The following is a 20,426-nucleotide window of genomic DNA, read 5'->3' as shown; positions in this document are numbered from 1 at the left end:
TTTGGTGGTGTGACCACAACCCCCGGTGAAATCTGGCCCAACAACCAACGCCGAGAGGACAAGTTAGTGCAGAGCGAGCGAGCGCCCGGATGTAGTGACAGAGCACCTTTGGCCCTTCCGGTTCTTGGGTTGGTGGAGAAATATTTCTCTTTTTGGACCGTCGGTTGCAACGCTGCACAAAATTAGTACAATTACAAAAGTTATTTATTTAATTTCAAGTTTCACTATTGATAACCCCTCCGCGCGTTGGACGGAAACTGCGGTAGCAAAGCTTTTAGCACAAACACACAAACTCATCCACTTCTGGGCATGATAACTCTCTTTTTTTCCTTCGCACAAAATCCCATTTCGATGTGTAGAACTGTTCCTGACACTTGCTCACTATACTCTTGGAGAAGGATTATTTTTCTCTCTGTTTTCCACTGCACATTTAATTATAACTTAGTAATTAATTTTTCGTTTCTCCTTTTCTACCCTCGTCGTTTTTGGCAATTTAGACCAAATTTCTGTTTAATTTCCTAGATTTAATTTGTCAAAATAAATAGTGGCGACCTGTTTCGTTCCAGCAAACTAATGACACTTTTTTTCTCAATTCCGTACTTTTTCCCTCTTTTCTTCCCAAAAATCCACGTGTCATCCCTCCACCAGGAATCGACGTGGTCCTGCGGGTGGACGATCGGGCCCTCTCGTCGGCGGCCGTCATCGGGATCGTCGTCGGGTGCGTCCTGCTGCTGCTGCTGGTCATCGACATCCTGTGCTGCCTGATTGGAAACCTGGGCCTGCTGGCGATGATGTGCCGCCGGACGAAGCGGTCCCCCTCGGACCTGATGGGCGACGAGGAAAAGCTCGGAAGGTAAGTCGGTTTTTCTTTGCTTTTCTATTTGCTTTCTTCATCTTGTTTTGTCGAGAAAAGAAAAAAGATCGTTAATTTAAACGGAAGGGAGCAGGACAAAAGACCATTCTGCGGTGCCGTCGTTAGCTGACCTGGATTGAATTAGTTGCTGAGGATGTTGAGGAGGGTAAAATTAATCACTGGTGATCAATTCACTCCAAGAAAGCAGACTATTGAGGACAGTTGGTGATTTGCAAGTCTTCCTCATTGTGATAGAAATGGGGTTATGGAATTGTAATAGGCCGATGGCTAATATTTGAACAAAATTCGTGCCGGTGAACCTATCGACCAAGAGGTTTAAACATTTTAGCTATTGAAAACGACAAAAAAATGTTCACGTCAATCACCGAATTAGTTGTTTGCTTTATATTTTGCCTTCCTCACAGAGGTAAGGCTATAATCCTGCTCTAAAAAGGAACTTTGTATAAAAACGTCGTAGACCCACCTTCATGTATACATATCGACTCAGAATCGAAAACTGAACAAATGTCTGTGTGTGTATGTGTGTGTGTGTATGTGTGTGTGTATGTGTGTGTGTATGTGTGTGTGTATGTGGGTGTGTATGTGACCAACAAACTAGCTCATGTTTCTCGGCACTGGCTGAACCGATTTGACCCGAACCTGTTGCATTCGACTTGGTTTAGGGTCCCATAGATCGAGTTTTATACAGATTGAAGTTTCAATAAGTAATTCAAAAGTTATGTATAAAAATGTGTTTTCACATATATCCGGATCTCACTTAAACGTATGTAAACTATGTCCGGGTCCATCATCCGACCCATCGTTGGTTAGGTTATCAAAAGACCTTTCCAACGAGTTCAAAACATTGAAGATCTGGCAAGCCCGTCTCGAGATATGGCCACTCAAGTGACATTTATGTACTTTTTTGAAGCCGCATCTCACTTAAATGTATGTAAACTATGTCTGGATCCACCATCCCACCCATCGTTGGTTAGATAACCTAGAGACCTTTCCAACGAGTCCACAAAATTGAAGATCTGGCAACCCTGTCTCGAGTTATGACGATTTAAGTGATATTTATGTACTTTTTTATTCCGGATCTAAACAATAGATGAAATTTTTGTACAATTCCATCATATCAGTCATTGTTGGCAATAAGTGAGGAAGGCTCCAACCACATAGGTGGATTAAGTTAGTTTTTATAAATATTTCAGGGCCCATTTAGGCATGAACAAATAGACAGTTTGCTGATAAAAAACGTTACTTAATCCACCGATGGTGGTTGGTGCCTTCCTCACAATTATGTACATATTTGTTTCTGTAGTAAGAATGTCAAACCTACAAATTTTATCTAAATTTTACTTCTTACAACATATCTACATGGAGTATGGGGTCTAGAATCCCAAAAATCATTGGACGTAATATTAGAACAACACCTACGGGGCTGTTTCATGAAAATTGTTCACTTTCAGTAGTTATATTACTTTAAAGTTTTTTAAGCCTTAAGGCAGTAAAAAAAATATATCTGTTCATTTTTCCCGGGAGTTTCAAATCAACAAGATCCCGGGAGCCAGATCTCCGGATAGATCCGGACAACTTTTTCATCAACATATTTGAGATCCGGCCTCTAAAATGTGTACAAATGACACTAAAGTGCTCATAACTTTTGATAGGGTTATCAGATCTTCAATGTTTTCGGCTCATTAGAAAGGTCTTTCAAATACCTTCCTAAAAATGTATGATCAAACGGGTTTTCTTACAAAAACCACTCTTTTTACAATCTTTCAAACTTTAGCCAGAATCGTTTTTTTAGCATAACTTTTGAAATACTTAACAAAACTTCATAATAGTTAATATAGGTCTTGTGGGACCCTAAGACGGATCGAATGAGACCAGAATGGCCCAAATCGGTTCAGCCAGTCCGGAGATAATCGAGTGCATTTTTTTTTGGTGCACGGACTTACAGACATACACACGCACAGACATTTGCTCTGAATTTGATTCTGAGTCGATAGGTATACGTGAAGGTAGGTCTACGAGGTCGAATTAAGAAGTTCATTTTTCGAGTGATTTTATAGCCTTTCCTCAGTAAGATGAGGAAGGCAAAAAGATTAACTTTGTTGAAAAATATTGTCTTCCAAGTATTGAGTAATGGATAGTAGTTTTCAATTTACGAAAATATTTGCACCACATCTTTGGTTGAAGGGCGATTCCCAAATAAAGCCAAAAATATAAAAAATTACTGTGAATTTTGTGAAAACAATTAAAAAGAAATGCATAAGTAATTTACTCGCTCATCAATTTTAATTTTCTTGGATGGTTTTAAAAAGCAACTTAACATACCTAATTCAAAATTGCGTCAAAGTTTGTATGTCGCAATTGCTTTAAACTTCCTCAACAATGCTCCAGATAAAAGGAAACCTTGGAGAGATTTTCATACCCAACTAGCTTTCTGTTTCGAGTGAGCAACGACCAACAAAGGAAATGCTCATAGAAATTAATTATTTCCAGCAATGCAATTTCCTTGCTTCAAACAGCAAACTATTTTTACGAGGATTAACTCCACTCTCGGGGGAGTAAAATGCGCAACGCGGCGGCTACAAAGCAAAAATGGTCTTTTATCCTCCCAGTCGAGGGTATATAGAAACGAGTTCAACCATAAGCAGATAATGTAATTAAAACTTGCCTCATAGTTTAACAAGCTTCGTGAAGTTTTTTTTCTCTGCATTCGCAAAAATGGAATAAAAAAAAAACGTGTGCACTGTTACTAACCGGCAAGGGTTGGATTTAGCTTTCTATATACCTACTACCCACCATAGTCTCTGCAACTAACTCACTTTTCGACGCTCATAATTTCTGTAGAACAATACTCAACCAAATTCCATCGCTCTCTGTACACTGTATACTCCATCATCGTAATCGTTGTTTTCTCATCCCCTCTTCCTCGTTTTGTTCCTTTCGAATTAATCAAAAATAAACCCCGAAAATCACCCAAAAACAAACGAAACATTCTCTACACCTCAAACCGCACAACTCCAAACCCTAAAAATAAATGAAACAACAAAAAACGCAAAAATTCTGAACCACAATCGCTACATTATAACCACAATCCAGTCTATACGGTTGGCGTTTTCCGCTACCCTATTGCAGTGGCAGCCTCATCAAGGAGCGTCCCCCCTCGCCACTGCCGCTGCCCCCACCGATCGTAAAGCTTGGTGTGACCACGCCGATGTAAGGATACACACTCTCTCTCTCTGTCTCTCTCCTGCAAGTCCAAAAGCTTTTTTTTCCTGCTGCTGCAACCCCAACCCCTCGTTTTGCGTTTGTGTTGATATTGTTGTTGTATTTTGCTAGATTTGCTTCCCACCACTATTATTAGGCGTCGCCGGTCCCCGTGCTTTTGAAAAACCAAGCGGAATTTTCCCGGTTTTACCCTTTTGCAAAAGCCCACTTGACTGCGAAGCGGAGAAACAGTCAATGCCACCCAGTTTGGGGATGTTGTTATATTAAAAAAAAGTACCTTACAGCTTCTGATAACTTCATGAAACATTTTTCCTTAAATTTCACTTCTTTTTTTCTCAAAAACTAAAATTAGTAAAAGCCTAAAATGTATAAATCTTCAATTTCAGTATTTAAAGTTCTCTAACATTATGATTTTTTTAAACCAATGTTTGAAGGACAAATGTTCTGGTGTATACACGGTGTGTTTCATAGAACGACTTAAGATAATAACAGCATGTCTGGTATTTGGCACCAAGAAAGAAGGTTTTTTCCCGACATTTTTCGGGGTTTCTTCAGAAAAGTCGCAGAAAATCGATGAAATATAATGCACAATGCCCAAATCGTCAAGTTTTTTTTATGGAAATGAAATCAAAATCCATATTTCACCAACATTTGATCTTCAAAAAAGTTTCCCAAGCCAATTTACCAGATCTTAGCTTTCTTAATTGAAATTATCCCAGAATCAATGCTAGAAGATCCAAGACGATATAATAAGAAGAGATATTCCAAATTTTTAAAAATAAAAAATAATTCATTTTCAAAGTCATAACTTCTTTTTTTTTAATTTCAAGACTGATTTCAAAACAAGTGTCACGATATGCTTTATTCATTATTACTGTTATTAATTTTTTTACAAAAACTAAAAGCCTTCTTTTCATTTGGTAATAATTTTTAGACCTCCTGATTTCTTGTGAAAATTTTGAACAGGTTACAAACAAAATGAAATAACAAACAAAACATTCCACAACAAAATAACCATTTCAATGCATCAAATCCAACATAGATTTTGATCCTGCATGCTATTGCAGGCTTTCGCTATTTTTTAGTCCTTTTTCCAATTTAAATTTGCATTCCTACGGTACTGGGGTCCTTTTCAGCTTTTTTGAAAATTAAATTGCCATAACTTTTGCTGTATACATGCTAGAGCCTTGAAATTTTTTGACATTAAATTTATAGTATAAATATTCATTTCACAAAACAAATAAACCTCGGACGACTCTTAGGGGAACATCCATGACAAAGGTTACTTTAATGGTATTGGGGTCGCTATACTTCAAAAATCCAGTTTTTGACCGATTTCGGTTCTTTTGGTCACAAATGAAAGCTTAGAACGTCCTCTTTCCGACACCTATCTGGAAAACCGGCCACCGGGAATCGGCTACAACCGAAAAAAGACTTTTTTGAGACCCTAACTTTGACGACCTGTATCTCCGGTAAATTTCATCCAATCAGGATGCTCCGGGTTGCATTTGACAGGTATTTACCTGTACTTTGACCACAAATATTAATATCAGGGCCAGGTGACCTATCGGTTCTGGGAATCCGGAACATCCGAAAAGTTCATGTTTTCTGTTTTTCACTATATGTGATACCAATACTCTCATGATAGTTGGAATTGATCCATAAAACTTACTAAAAACAAATACACGAATGCCAGAACCACTCTGGAGTGTTAGTGGCCACTTCCGGGTAACGTGGAACAACGGCATGATCGTATATTGACAAATCTTTCAATTTCATGAAGTTTGATATGTCGGATGATAGGGTTTAGGGATAGGGGATAGGGAAAGTGTCCCCAAGGGGCCACCGGTAACCGGTTCCAGATTGGTCAGAATGGGTCAGCGAACAATGCACAGTGGTCCAGATCGCAAAATTAGGTGGAAAATGAATTTTCCGTAAAATGATGAAGTTTTGGAGCTTTGGTGTCTTCAGAAGAGTTGTTGCATATGGAAAGGGGCAACTTTTGGTTTGGTTGGAAATAAGGGTGGTTCACTATTAAAGTGATTTTGAAAGTCTAACATTTCAGGAATATTTTTGGGATTTTTTTTGTCTTGTAAAAAGTTGTTGGGCTTGCCAATCCATGCAACTTTATCGAAGACACCTGAATTTTATCTCGTAATCTACGCCTTTTACGACCAAATTTATAGAAAGCATCTGAGCAAACCTTCAAAAATCAGTTTTTTGAATGTGGCAATTCAGGGTTAAGTTTTAGAAAAAAGTGTTATTCAGAGAACTTTTAGAGCTCTAAAAACAAACATTTTTATTTCTTGACAAGTCAATTTGGACTTAAGGGTCAAAAGTTACAGCGATTTGAAGGTAAAAAGATGCAAATTTAAAACATAAATATCTCGAAAAGGCGCAAGCCAAATTTCGAGCGCCAGGTTTCATTTGAAAGAGGAGATCCAGCACTACAAACGCTGTAAAAATCTCAGGGTGTTTTTCTTTAAACTCGAGATATCGCCATTTGAAAAAGTCTAATTTTCAAGGGAAAACCTTATGGAACCACCCTAAAGAATTTCGAAAATTGTCCAAATAGATTCTTTCGATGTAATTTTGGCCCCTGAATCTGAATCTGTCCTCAGAATTGACCCAAAATGTCGAAAAATCGCTTTTTGTTCATATTTTGGGTTTCCATGTAAAATTATCATTTAAACCCAACATATGACCAAAAATCTTTCAAATGCAACCTGGCGCTTAAAATTTGGCTTGCGCCTTTTCGAGATATTTAAGTTTTAAATTTGCATCTTTTTTACTTTAAAATCGCTGTTACTTTTGAACCATAAGTCCAAATTGACTTGTTAAGAATAAAAATGTTTGTTTTTTAGAGCTCTAAAAGTGCCCGAAGACCACTTTTCTCTAAAACTTCATCTTTTACGGAAAATCCATTTTCCACCTAATTTTGCGATCTGGACCACCCCAGTCACGAAATATTCTAGCAGAGCTGGTTCTGCCAGAATCCTGCTAGAACGGTGGAACATTTCTGCTAGAATGCTGTAAGAATATCCAGCTCTGTGAGAACTCTGCTAGAATCCTGCTAGAACGTCGTGACTGGGACTGTGCAATGGCATGACCGTAGATTGTCATATCTTTCAGTTCCATGTCGGTTGATAGAGTTTCTCTCATATTCCGGAAGTGTCCAAAAAGGGGTCACCGGTAACCGGTTCTAGATTGGCCAGGATGGCTAAGCGAACAACGGTATTATCGAAGATGGACATATTTATCTTTCAATTTCATGAAGTTTGATATGCAACATGGTGGGATTTCAACAAAAAAAATCAAGTTGGCCGTACATCGGGTACCCGGGAACCAGAGTGGTTGTGGCAAACGTATATTGTATTTTTAGTAAGTTTTATGGATCAATTTCAACTATCATGAGAGTATTGGTATCACATACAGTGAAAAACAGTAAAACGTGAACTTTTCGGATGTTCCGGATTTCCGGAACCGGAATATCACCTGGCCCTGATATTAATATTTGTGGTCAAAGTACAGGAATGCAATCTGGAGCATCCTGATTGGATGAAATTTGCCGGAGATACAGGTCGTCAAAGTTGGGTTCTCAAAGAGGTCTTTTTTCGGTTGTAGCCGATTCGCGGTGGCCACAGTGATCAACTCCGGTTTTCCAGATCGGTTTCGGAAAGAGGACGTTCTAAGCTTTCATTTGTAACCATAAGAACCGGAATCGGAACTGGATTTTTGACGATTTTTTAATGTTTGGGGTCGAAAAGGACCTGAATACCTTATGTGTGATTTTTTCAATACCAAGGGAAGGTTAATACAAATGTATTAATTGAACTTACTCTTATTTGACTGGTAAAATTATTTTTTAGGCAAGCGTACTTAAGGTTTGATTTTGATTTTTTTTTTAATTTAAAAAAGCAAAATAGATGAAGGATTAATGTTTTTCTAGCTTTATATTCTAGAAAATGATTGACAATTAATAAAAGAGGTCTTAAGATTTGATTAACACACATATTTTAATATCGTTCAAATAACATTCTACTAGTATGAACATTTTTTGAACCAATAAGATTATAATTTTAAACTTGATTTTTTTTATTTCAGAGCAATTGGTTCAAAACAATGATATAATGATTTCAACTCAAGATTAAAATTTTTTATGGGAGTGATTTTTCATGGCAGCGACTGTAGCAAACCAAGCTTCAGAAGGCGTACAAGTTGCCTTTTCGCAGAAAAAATCACTCTACCAAGCGGATATTAGTAGCAAGTGCCTCCACTTGTTGTACAACTGTAGAGCAAACATCTCTGGCTCAAAATTGGCTCCTTTTCGACGTGCACCGTGTTATTAGCATCCATTTTTTTTCTTGGCTTTTAATTATCAACCCAGGTTTAGCATGTCGAAAAACAGCGCGAAATAGTGCACAAATGAATTTAGAGAGTTTGTATTTGCATGAACGTTTCCGAGTGCTGTAGAGAGCTTGCAGGCAGGAAGTATGATCCTGTTTCGAATTTGCATGAAGATAAATATTTGATTTAGTGTTGAGAGTGTTGAAACTGAGAATTTAATTACAGTTGGGATGTGCCATTTCGCTGGCGCGATTACTCATGTTGGGTAGATTTCTGCGAATGCGTTGGGTAACTTGTAGTCGATGAATGCAATTTTGATTTAAGTACGAAAGAACAAGAAATATATTAGGTTTTTGTAAAAATTACTTGCTGAAGAAGGGTTTTGATAAAAATAAATAAACAATTCAAGCTATGAATTAATTCATCTTTCCAACACGAACAATATTCAAAACAAAAACAATTCATCATCAAACACCCAATCACTTCCATTTCCATTCATTCATAGCCATTGTAGTGCATGTAGCGCGCTTTCGTTCTCATTTCATTGCATCTGTTTGGGGTTTAATCTTACCTGTCTAGCACTTCAAAGCTACAATTAATCTCACCGTAATCCACAGGGAGGATGAAAAGCAACCGCTCAACAATGGCCCCGATGGCGATGTCCTCAAGAGTTCCTCGGTCGAGTTCGACGGCAGAGGCGTCCAGATTCGAAGTGGCGAGATTATCGGGAAAAACTCCGCCGTGTAATTTGACATCCCAGTTGGGATCCCTTCCCCCAAAGAATCGTGCGTACGAGTGGTCGAGGTGAGCGTGAATGTGGTGACGGGACGACGGGACACTTGCTACCGGAAGGTCCGCTGGAACTGAGAGATTTGCTGACTGATGTAGGAGGTCGTGGTCAGAGTGTCTACCGGACGAGATTGAATGTACATTTAGTGCGTCTACTATAGTGATAAGTCGAAATTACTGTTCTTTTTAAGAATGTACTTTCCGGATTGGGATAGAGTTCGCTCTAAGAATTTACCAAAATACAGGTCCGTTCCGAGCGAAAGTGCCGTTTTCATTTTGGAAGCATCGTATCATCCGAGAGTAATCATTTTTCATCCTATATCGATAAACTTCTTGATTGCTACGTCTAACACACTATGACTGTTTTATTGGAAGATGTACAACCATTTATAACAATATTCACAGAGAATATTCGATTAATTTAGCTGTTTTATACCAATTACATTACCCAAGGATGCTAAACTGTGTGCTTCTGCTTGACAAGAATAGCTACAAAGTTCCGACGTGCTCAAAATGAAGCGTACTGTTCCAAATTGGTAGCAGAAAGAAAGATTATACTGATTTCAATCGCACTGAACAAGAGAAAATCGAACAAACCAGAGGAAATATTAAAGAACAAATGTTTAAACTATCTATTTGCTTCTGCCTTTACGCAACAATACTACAAATACCTACCAAAACGTGTGCTTCGTACCAAACAAGAGAAGAGTAAAGAAAACGCAACATACCCTAACAAAATGTTTGTCGCCACATTAACAACCCGTTCGGAACATAGCTTAAACTTTACTATTATAAAGAAAAAAAAACTAGATCTAAACACAACTTTTTTTCGTTGAGCTTCTGTGAACTTATTGTAGTTTAGGCGAAAATCAATCATCATTCATCGGGAGCGATGGTCGCAAAATGGGTGAAAGAGAGGGAGAGACGAGAATCAGTGTATAATTCAGTAATTTAAACAAAATAGCAGTCATTTAAGTGGAAACCAGTCGATTACCAGCAAACCATAGAAGGAATGAGAATCGAAAAAAGCCAAAAGTCATCAGAAGGAAAGCAGAAAGCCAACAATAATCCGTCGTCTGTTGTCGTAACAGTCTGCCATAAATGTATTCATATTTTACCTGAAATCATCAACTTGTGTGTACTTTACTTGGAGATGCGTCTCGAGTATCGAGCCTCTCAGACAGGTGTGACCAACCAAAGTATTTATATATTTCCAAAAAGCCATTAAATCATCAATCCTCTTGGCGCTACATAGTTTCAGTCTGCAACAACAATTGGTCGATTCGCATTAGTCATGACTCAGTTAACTATTTCTGTACACTCGGCTCGGAGTGTTTGCAGCGGAAGTTTTGTTTTTTGTTTAATTAGATCTCATCCGAAGAAGAAAAATCTTATCTTTAGAAAGCAAAAGTACTATTAATTTAAGTGTCTTATAGAAATTAGACTAGGTTTTAGTTAGTTTTTTTTTCTTCGACATTCAATCAAACGAGCAGAAAACCATATTGCTGTATGTTATTTTGAACATATACAAAATTCACCGGAAAATGTAACGAACGCTGAAAATATACGTTTTTAATGAAAATACAATCGTCGTTGACTCCTTTTGTTGAATATCACAGCTCTTGCTCCGAACTAAATTCATGTACACAAATCTTGAACAATGAAATGCTGACATCGAAATTTTTTGTGATGCACTTTTTTGGCTTCCTTTCCAGAGTGCAGAACGAGCCATCTTAAAACCCATTCGAGTGATTGGAAATGACTCAAGGGTTCTTTCCAACACATTTTTCATGATGTTTGATCACTTTAATAAAACATATATCTTTTCACAAAACATTCAAAAAACCCCTATGTGGTTGTTGTCTTCCTCACTCCTAAACTAAACTAAACTTGAGTCATATAAAAGGTCAGGAAATAAAAAATGTACATCTTAGCACTCAACATGGTCATTGGTACGGAACCAACTAAATCAAAAAAAAATCGGTTTGAAAAAAGTATATTTTATCAATTTAGTTGACAGTTAAAAACGAGACAGGGTTGCCAGATCATCAGATCCAACAGATAAGTGAGATCTGGTTTCAAAAAGTACATAATATCACTTAAGTGGTTATAAGATACAGCGTTGCAAGATCTTCAAAATTTGGAACTCTTTCGGAAGGTCTTTTGGTTATCTATGAAACAATATTTGTTACGATTTCCGGCCATTTATAAATCATCCGGATTTATACGAAAACACATTTTTATGCATAACTTTTGAACTACTAATCAAACTTCAAACAATTCAATAGCGACGTACAGAGCAATAAGAGGAGTTCAGTCAGTGCTGAGAAAACTGAGTAACAACAGGTAACAGGTTTATTTTTCAGTTTTGAGCCCCATAGTTCGTGTTCCAGGGAACAACTTTGCCGAAGAGTGCGAAAAGTTTTGTCAACTGTTAAGAATGTTACAGAATTTATAACTCCACCGCTGAAAACTTCAACTTATTCTTCAAGCTCTTCTGACAACCATCAGCTTGCTTCGTTGCGTGAGCGTCTCGACGCCTACGAATCTTTTCTGCCGTAGCAGCAAGTGTTTTCAGCGGAGAAGTTATAAATTTTGTACTATTCAATAGTTGGTGAATCTATTCGCACTCTTCGGCAAAGTTATTCTCTGGAACACGAACTAGGAGAACAAAATCTAATTCCAGCGTGCCTCTTATTTTGCCATATCAGCAAATTGGATGGAGTTAGGAGCAATAGAAGCTTAACCTGCCATACATACGAGAATTTCCCTTAGCTCGGTTTTTGAAAAATGCAAAAAAAAACTGGCAAAAAACCAGAATTAAACGATTTTACGGGTTAATGTCAGAGGTTGGTATGAGCACACATTTTAACTTTTTTCTAAATCTTTTTTCAGGATATTGAAATATACATTTTCATCTGTTAACAAAATAAATGTGAAGACAGTCTCGTGTGCATGACGAAGGCCGATTTTAAAAAAGGCCGATCATATAAAAAAACGCCTGTTTTCGATTTTTGTATTTTTCGGGCTTCGTCGTGCACACGGGATATGTCTTGAGAGTCCTGAAATTTCAGCAAATTTGGTCCATAACATCTCCAGATTTCGTGGCACCCGTAAATCAACTCGGTGTTTCGAAAAAAGGTTAGAAAGTTTGACAGTCCGCTTTGCGCAAGGCAAATTTTGTAGTTTAAATCGTCTCTAACTTAGTTTATTCATGAAATATCTTCATGAAACTTTCAGGAGTGATAGAAAACTTTTTAGTTAATTAAATATTTTTTTAAATATGAAATTTTGTTTTATGTATTTATGTAAATTTTGTCAGTTTTTAACAAGTTTGATTCGAGTTTACGGCATTTTTTTAAGCTTCACTTTCACTTCTGTAAGTTAAAACATGGTTTAATACATGAGTGGTTCTTAAAATATTAAAACAGATTTGCTTGTAATAATTCTCGATATTTTAAATCCAAAAAGAACACCGGATGTTATTTGGGTTTTTGAAAAAGATTATTGAAAAGAAATTGTTTTGTTTCTTATTGAATTGTATATTGAGATTTTTTGTAAAGTTTTGCTAAATACTGTATTGAATATCAAATGTTAAAGGAAATACATTCTTTCAACTGGAATGTTTCTTTTTGTTAAATTGTCCTGCTATTAAACATTATCATTGGAACATGAATAATTAATTTGTGTATGGAGCTCTGTAAAACTCTAGAAAATTTCTTATGTATTAAATGTTTTGTTTATTCTTGGTAAGAAAATTTAATTAGATTTTATCAAATTGTAATAGTCATGAATTGATACCAACAAGTTCAAAATCATGGGAGGGGAATGAAGCTCTTGAAAATAAGTCAAGGGTGTAATGGAACGAAAATGGTTGAGAAACACTGTACTGCCCACCATTGAAAAAACGGCTAATATCCACTTTTGGCAAAAACGAGATATTAGCACCAGGTGGTAGAGGACGTTCCAACGCATCTTCTGGAACTTGAATTTTACTGAAATAGTGTCTAGACTTGGCTGCCGATGCGAAAAACCAAACGGCTAATTTGCCACTCTTATGGGAAATTACCTTGACGGAGATTTTGTGTCAAACACTTAAACGCGTTTTTCTCGGAATACTTGATTTGGCATAATAGCCGAATTTTCAATTATGGGCAGTGTAGGACCTAGGTGAGCATTCCCTGAAATGCCGTAAAATTCGACAATTTTGTAAAATCCTAATACACATAGTTCAGTTTTCGAATCTGAGTCGATATGTATTCATGAAAGTGGGTCTACGAAGTTATTATGAAATATTCATTTTTTGAGCAGGATCACAGCCTTAACTTATTGAGGAAGGCAAAAGATTTGTTTTGCATGTAAAATTGTCCATGAGGGGTAAGATTTCCATAAAAGTGTGGTTTATTAATGAACCCTACTAGCACATTAGAGAGAGGAATAGGAGGATTTGGAGCAATCAAACATGTTTTGTAATTATTAATTTTAGACTTTATTTGTTCTTTAGAAGGATATTTGTCTGATCAATCTATCGCTACGAGTTCATATAATTTAAGGCATTATATTTGTTCTACCGTATCTTCGATTGAAGCAGGAAGGTTGATGAGAAAATAGTTTAAACTTATCACTATCGTGCATTGCATAGTCATTTATAATGTTGTGCACTTTTGTTGAAATTCTTCAAATTCTTACGTTTATCTCTAGTTCTACTCTAACTTGAAGTGATGGTTGTTTGAGCAAAAATCCTAACCGAATTTCAAGTGAAACGTGAATAATAAATACACTATTTACACACATTTAAATGCTACTGTCGCACCTGCTGCCAAGGTATGATCATGAATCCTTCTACACTAGGAAGACCGAATAATTAAGTATGCAGTTGTTCTCAGCTACCGTCAGGTTCTAAAATGCTTCTTATAGTTACGTTATCTCGTAATACTGAATCTTATTTGATCGATTAAAATTTGTTCCATCATTTGAATAGAATCAAGCAGTCGTTTGAAAGCAGAAAAATCTTGGATCACATCGTATTGCTACTCTAGTTAGGCCTCGCTAAGAAGAAAATTTCATCGATTGGTCACATTTACACCTCCAACCCCGCGTCCGATCGTTTTCCCGCCTTCACCAACGGCTTTTCCGCGTCTAGCTTAGGATTTTCGGTGCGAGTGTGCCACACCAGCACGTCCGTGCACTTGTTGGCCAGCGGTTGCATCTCGTGCACGATCGTCAAATGGCGCAGGATTTCACTCTCCTGGTAGCCACGCTCGACCTCGTAGCTGAACTGGGCCTGCGGGTTGTCCAGCAGCAAGTCGGAACTGATGGCGAAGCCGGCCATGTCGAGCGGGAAGGGACGTTCCGGGCGCCAGGCACTGTTGAACCCGAGCACGATTCCGTCCCGGTTTAGCACCGGTTTCTCCACCATTAGCCCACCCACGAGCCCGACGGGCCAGACGCCGACCTAGAGCGATAAGAGAAGTATTTTATCAATACAATAATTTTATATTTTTCAAAAAAAAAACAGCGGAGATTTTAAACTGTAACTTTAAAAACTAACCTAATCCACCTATGTGGTTGATGCCTTCCTCACTTTTTACCAAAAATGGGTAATATGAGTGGTTTGGACACACATTTCAGCTTTGTTTAGTTCCAGAAAAAAACACAGATATAACTTATTTGGTAATAACTCGAGAGAGGGTTGCCAGATCTTCAATGTTTTGGACTCATTGGAAAGGCCTTTCAATTGACTAACCAACGATGGGTCGGATGATGGATCCGGACATAGTTTACGTACATTTAAGTGAGATCCGGCTTTAAAAAAGTACATAAATATAACTTATGTGGTCATAACTCGAGACAGGGTTGTCAGATCTTCAATGTTTTTGACTCATTGAAAAGGCCTTTCAATTACCTAACCAACGATGGGTCGGATGATGGATCCGGACATAGTTTACATACATTTAAGAGAGATCCGGCTTCAAAAAAGTACATAAATATCACTTACGTGGTCATAACTCAAGACAGGGTTGCCAGATCTTCAATGTTTTGGACTCATTTTAAAGGCCTTTCAATTGACTAACCAACGATGGGTTAGATGATGGATCCGGACATAGTTTACATTCATTTAGGTGAGATCCGGCTTCAAAAAAGTACATAAATATCACTTAAGTGGTCATAACTCAAGACAGGGTTGCCAGATCTTCAATGTTTTGGACTCATTGGAAAGGCCTTTCAATTGACTAACCAACGATGGGTCGGATGATGGATCCGGACATAGTTTACGTACATTTAAGCAGGGCTGTGGAGTCGGAGTCGGTGTCGGAGCCGGAGTCGGTGGAGTCGGGTCTTTTTGGGAAGCCTGGAGTCGGAGTCGTAAAAACTCGAGCAGCTGGAGTCGGAGTCGGAGCCGGAGTCGGCTACATTTTATTAGCTGGAGTCGGAGTCGGAGTCGGAGCCGAAAATTTCTGATTACCCGGAGTTGGAGTCGGAGTCGGAGTTATCTTAAATTCAACAAAAATTTTGTTCTTTTTTTATTTTTTAGTATTTGCCATAAAACAGATTAATTCACAAAACTTCTTATATTTTTATTCTTTTTTTCAAGTTGCATGCGCTACGTTGCCATTTTTATTTTTTTTAGTGATCACTAAATGATAACCTGGTAATCAGCTCTTACCCAAGTATGTAGTATCATCATAACACAAAATAAAAAATATTGGTTTTGTAGTCAGAAATATTTAATTGATTTTTGACTGCATCCTTTTGCCAATATTTATTTACCATTTAAACTCAAATTTGACCAAATTTAATCTAGTTCTTTCTGAAAAAAGTACACACACAGTCATCTTATACCCCGATAGCGAATGTCATGGTGGTTTTAAGTAATGCATTGTTCAGGAAAAAAGTTACGAGGTACATAAAAAATATAAATAATAATCACTATTTATGGAAATCGAAAAAAAATTCACTGACAGGATAACTCTTCCAACAAATATTCAACGATTCTAACAATCTATTACTTGGAACTCAACATGCGCATTTTGTTTATAACTTTGTACAAAAAATTAAAAGTGTCTGAGAATGTTGATCCTTAGGCAAACTTTTTTGATATTGTTGCAAGTTATCGTTGAACAAATCTCAAGATTTCAGGATAGGATATAACTTCAAGATTAAAAAAATATCCGTTACCTAGAAAATATTTATCCTGTAGATTTTTGTTTTTTATCCAATTCTAAGTTTTATTTCATATATTTTCATGGAGGCGCACGACCATTCATAAAGCTTCGTTTTAGGTGAAGATGCAAGAAGTATCGTGCACCTCCTTTTAAGTATATGAAAAAATTAAAAATTCAAATAAATCCAAAATTCCGAGGTAAATTATTTTCTAGGTCACGGATATTTGAAAAGGACCCCCAAAGCGTTCTTACCACGAAGACTTTTTTAGATACATTGATTTGTAATAATAAACTTCATCAACGTCTTAAAAATTTCTATGAAGCTTAAAAAATAGTTTTGTTTAAAATTGTTATTCATACATACAAGGTGACTATGATAGTCACTGTGCTTCTTATAAATGTCTACTTAAAAGTGAGCAAATTGAAATTATTTGTTAAATCAATCATTAAGGCCAGCTTTCTTTTGATGATCATAAAAAATGACAATTTAATATTTTAGCTTTGAATCAATTTAATAAAAATTTGAGGTTAAGTAAATAAATCCAAATTTACTTACCAAACTGTTCTTCTGAAAATTCCTTCAAAACTGGTGTTTTTTTATTTCTGTTTCAAAAACTTCTAAAACTTGTAAAACTAGAAACTTTTTTCTCTTTTTTTCACATAAAGAGTTTTTAAATAATCCGATTTATCAATGTTTTCGAAATAATAGTAAACTAACTTTTGAAATATTCAAAAATATGTGGAGTTGGAGTCGGAGTCGGAGTTAACCATTTTTTGAAAGCTGGAGTCGGAGTCGGAGTCGGAGTCGGCTAGAGTTGGTGGGCCGGAGTTGGAGTCGGAGTCGGAGTCGATTGGATCTGAAAACCGGAGTCGGAGTTGGAGTCGGAGTCGGCTAATCCCAGAAAGCCGGAGTCGGAGTCGGAGTCGGAGTCGCTTGAAATATGACCTGACTCCGCAGCCCTGGCATTTATACTGAAATTTACAATTTTATTTATTTGTAGAGAATTCACTAAAATTCAATTCTGTTGGTATGAGCGTGTTCAGGGAACCCAAATCTATCATACCTTGACGAAACTGAGGCGTTTACTGACATCAACTTCAAAAAATGTCGAGTTGTGTAATTTTTCATATGTATTCCTATATTCCCTTGCGCAACGAATGACCAAGAAGGTCAAAGCTGCCAGAAATAAATGAATTAACAACAACATGAACCTATATTCCCAAGTCAATCGAGGGCATATCGAAAAATAGTTTCAAGCCAAGCAAGAAGATCACGGTTTTAAAATCAAAGACGCTGGAATGAAGTTTGTCCACTCGTGTATTTAACGTCTCGCAATATTGCAACAGTGGTAATTTTAAAGTGAGCACTTCAAATACCTTCAGATAACAAAATACTTTTACTTTTATAGTGGTATGCATTAAACTTGTAAAAAGCACTTTATCGGCTCATTCTAGCTTCATCCACATTGTGCTATGCTGATGAACGTTGCTTAGAAAAAATCTTTCAAAATCTTTTAAGTCAAATTCGGGACTGCGGACTATGTTTTACGGAATGGTAAGCCAGTACTAATGGCCAGCTAAACAAAATGTAGAGGATCAGCATTTAACTCCATCGTGCCTCTAATGTTGCCATATCAGCACTTTGACGTTCAATAACAGCACAAAAAATCGTTTTCAACTGAAACTGAGTTATAAAGATCTCAATAGGAAGTGAGCAAGCAAGTTTTATCAACAGTTTTACAAAATAAATTGTTTAAATAGTGAAAATCATCAAATTGGATGGAGTTTAAGCGAGCGTTTAACCTGCCAAGCATACGAGCATTTGCCCTATTTGGTTTTGTTTATTCAAAGCCAAATAATAAAATACATTGATCGCGAAACACCAAAAACTTACTTTTGACAAGATTTTTAGAGAAACCTCTTGTTACGCGGATTACAAAAATGTTGCGTCGTTTCAGAGAATTCTACAAATTGGAAAAACGTAACGCATCGCGTAAAAAAAGGTTTCACTGTATCGACATACGTATTGCAAGATAATTCAGTTATCTACGTCGGTTGACAAAGATAAATTGAATACCTACTCTTGAATTTAAACAGACGTGATTGCAAACTACCATAAATCATTACTCAAACTACGCATCTTCTATGATTAGATTTACTCATTCAAGCGTAGATTTCCAACTGAATTGAGCCACCAATTTACCTTGTTCCGCTCGATCTTGGACATTTCGCCGAACAGCTCTGAGCTGTACGTGTTGTCGTCGTCCATGAAGTAGACGACACTGTGCCGTTCACGGCCACCGTTTGCCGCCAGCTCGCGACGTACCCAGTCCAGTGCTTTGTTGCGCTGCTCGACGCCGCGTGGCTTTAGCCAGTTGGGATCTTTGCCCTGGAGCTTAAAATTGGTGGGCGTTTTCGCAAACAACTGAACGCTTCGCTCCTCGAGGCCACTCCGCCGGAGCAGGTTCGCGACCAGTTCGGAGCCGTGGTCCGCATCTTCAACTAACACCCAGAATACGTTCGGGGAGAGGCGAATGACCTGGGATAGTCTGAAAGGGGGGCAGGTATATAAGTTTGTTAACCACGCGGCACGGGCTAATTGCTTTCAAGGTCATCCATTCCTACCTGGTTAGTTCAGCTTTCTGTACGGGCCGCGCGTACGTCGGCGTTATGGCGTAGATGGTTGGTCCCTTTTGGTTTAGCAAGAATGCTTCTCGTCCGCCGGCAGCCGCAAATTCAGAATTCGGCGACGACTGTCCGTCACTATCACAGCCATTATTCGAGCTTAAACTATAGATCAACAAAAAGCCCAATATCACTAGCACCGCGTAAAAGTGCTTCGTCTTGATGCGTATTTCCTGATTCATGGCTAATCCGTATGTTAATTACTAGTCTATTGAAATCGATCCAATTAATACCGTTTTCGGCGTGCGTGTGAAAAAATAAGGTACAACTAAAGCAGCCAAAAATATCTACGTGGACGGGGGCTAGTGTGGAAAGGTTGAATCTCGCTCGAAGGTTATTTTTCACATCTTCAACCACTTGACTGACTCAGACGCGCAACGAACGATACGCGAGTGAAGACGCGACGCGATTGACTTTCTTCTGTAGCTAAGCGCAATCGACGACTTGGAGACTGGGCTGGAGATTATGCTAACGTGACGAATGTGGTGACGAGGGTCTTGTTTGTTGGGGAATTCTAAGTTTGCTGCACACGAAGGCAAATCTTGCGGTTGTTTACGTTTTCGTTTTGACTTTCAATACTGTCAAAAAGGGACGCAATGCAGGAACACCACATTTTTTTAATTATTCCAAATTGTTTAAGACAGTTTGAAGATTTGCAATATTTGTCAAAAATAAGCTATGATGCATTTTTTCTGATCAATAATCTACAGATTAAGTTTATTTCGAGGGCTGTAAATGCATCTTGTGATTTTAAAAACCTCAGATCATATTTATATAAACTACTATTAACCACGTGGTCGATTCACCTTAATAACAAAAAGTTACGTGTGTTACAGATGAAAGATAGGATGAAAGGAAGCAATCTGTCGAGTTGGATTTTAATGAACAGAGAGTTTGGTAGGAAGGATAATAATCAAAACGGTTTTCTGTTTCACCTTATGTTACAATAGCTTATCGGTAAAATGTATAGAGACGGATAAAAATAATTAGCATTTCTCTTCGGATCTTCAAATCATGATTTTTTATTATCATCAACATGTTGGTATCTAACCTTAAGGTCAAAGTTTTCAGTCTTGGGGCAATGGTTGTCAATAATGCTACTGAATTCAGGGTCCAGAAATAGTAAATTGAAATGAAAAATTAATCATTATATGTAAAATGCTTCTACAAACAACACAAAGATGGTCGACCAAGTGGTCGACCCATTTTTGATTGATACGTTCTGAAATAAGATTTGAATGTTTTTTCTAAAACAGACATGCCCGCCAATTGGCCGACCGTCAATTTTCCCTTCAGAGCCTTAAATATGACTCCAAAAATGCTCGATAGTTTATCTAGTTTTG

General features: G+C 37.5%; 2 protein-coding genes across 7 annotated transcripts in view; one reads left to right on the top strand and one right to left on the bottom strand.

The window, feature by feature from the left end:
* Positions 1-10,819, top strand: part of LOC6035842 (fasciclin-2) — a 104,307-nt gene extending 93,488 nt beyond the window's left edge. For 2 of the 6 annotated variants that reach the window (XM_038264396.1, XM_038264392.1), the window contains 3 exons: positions 649-853; positions 4,004-4,084; positions 9,061-10,819. In XM_038264396.1, the coding sequence (XP_038120324.1) occupies positions 649-853; positions 4,004-4,084; positions 9,061-9,190 (416 nt within the window). In that variant the 3' untranslated portion in view covers positions 9,191-10,819. Of the gene's footprint in view, positions 1-648; positions 854-3,967; positions 4,085-9,060 lie in introns of all 6 variants that reach the window. The other 4 variants (XM_038264393.1, XM_038264391.1, XM_038264397.1 and 1 more) reach the window with 2 other exon arrangements.
* Positions 10,820-13,704: 2,885 nt separating this feature from the next.
* Positions 13,705-19,651, bottom strand: LOC6035844 (galactosylgalactosylxylosylprotein 3-beta-glucuronosyltransferase I). Its single transcript, XM_001845908.2, has 4 exons — positions 19,429-19,651; positions 19,024-19,291; positions 18,602-18,947; positions 13,705-14,687 (listed from the first exon to the last, which is right to left on the bottom strand). Exons 2-4 carry the CDS (start codon positions 19,263-19,265, stop codon positions 14,313-14,315), a joined length of 963 nt encoding a protein of 320 aa, XP_001845960.1. The 5' UTR covers positions 19,266-19,291; positions 19,429-19,651; the 3' UTR covers positions 13,705-14,312.
* Positions 19,652-20,426: the final 775 nt, after the last annotated feature.

The sequence above is a fragment of the Culex quinquefasciatus genome, chromosome 3, assembly GCF_015732765.1.
Source record: "Culex quinquefasciatus strain JHB chromosome 3, VPISU_Cqui_1.0_pri_paternal, whole genome shotgun sequence".
In the NCBI taxonomy this organism is placed as follows: domain Eukaryota; kingdom Metazoa; phylum Arthropoda; class Insecta; order Diptera; family Culicidae; genus Culex; species Culex quinquefasciatus.
This window is presented reverse-complemented; position numbering and strand designations above follow the sequence as displayed.

Excerpts from the sequence above, each read along its gene's own strand:
- LOC6035844 (XM_001845908.2), bottom strand. The coding sequence starts at position 19,265 with ATGAATCAGGAAATACGCATCAAGACGAAGCACTTTTACGCGGTGCTA. Across the intron at positions 18,948-19,023 it reads CAGAAAGCTGAACTAACCAG|ACTATCCCAGGTCATTCGCC; the intron begins GTAGGAATGGAT and ends CCCCCCTTTCAG. Across the intron at positions 14,688-18,601 it reads CCAAGATCGAGCGGAACAAG|GTCGGCGTCTGGCCCGTCGG; the intron begins GTAAATTGGTGG and ends TTATCGCTCTAG.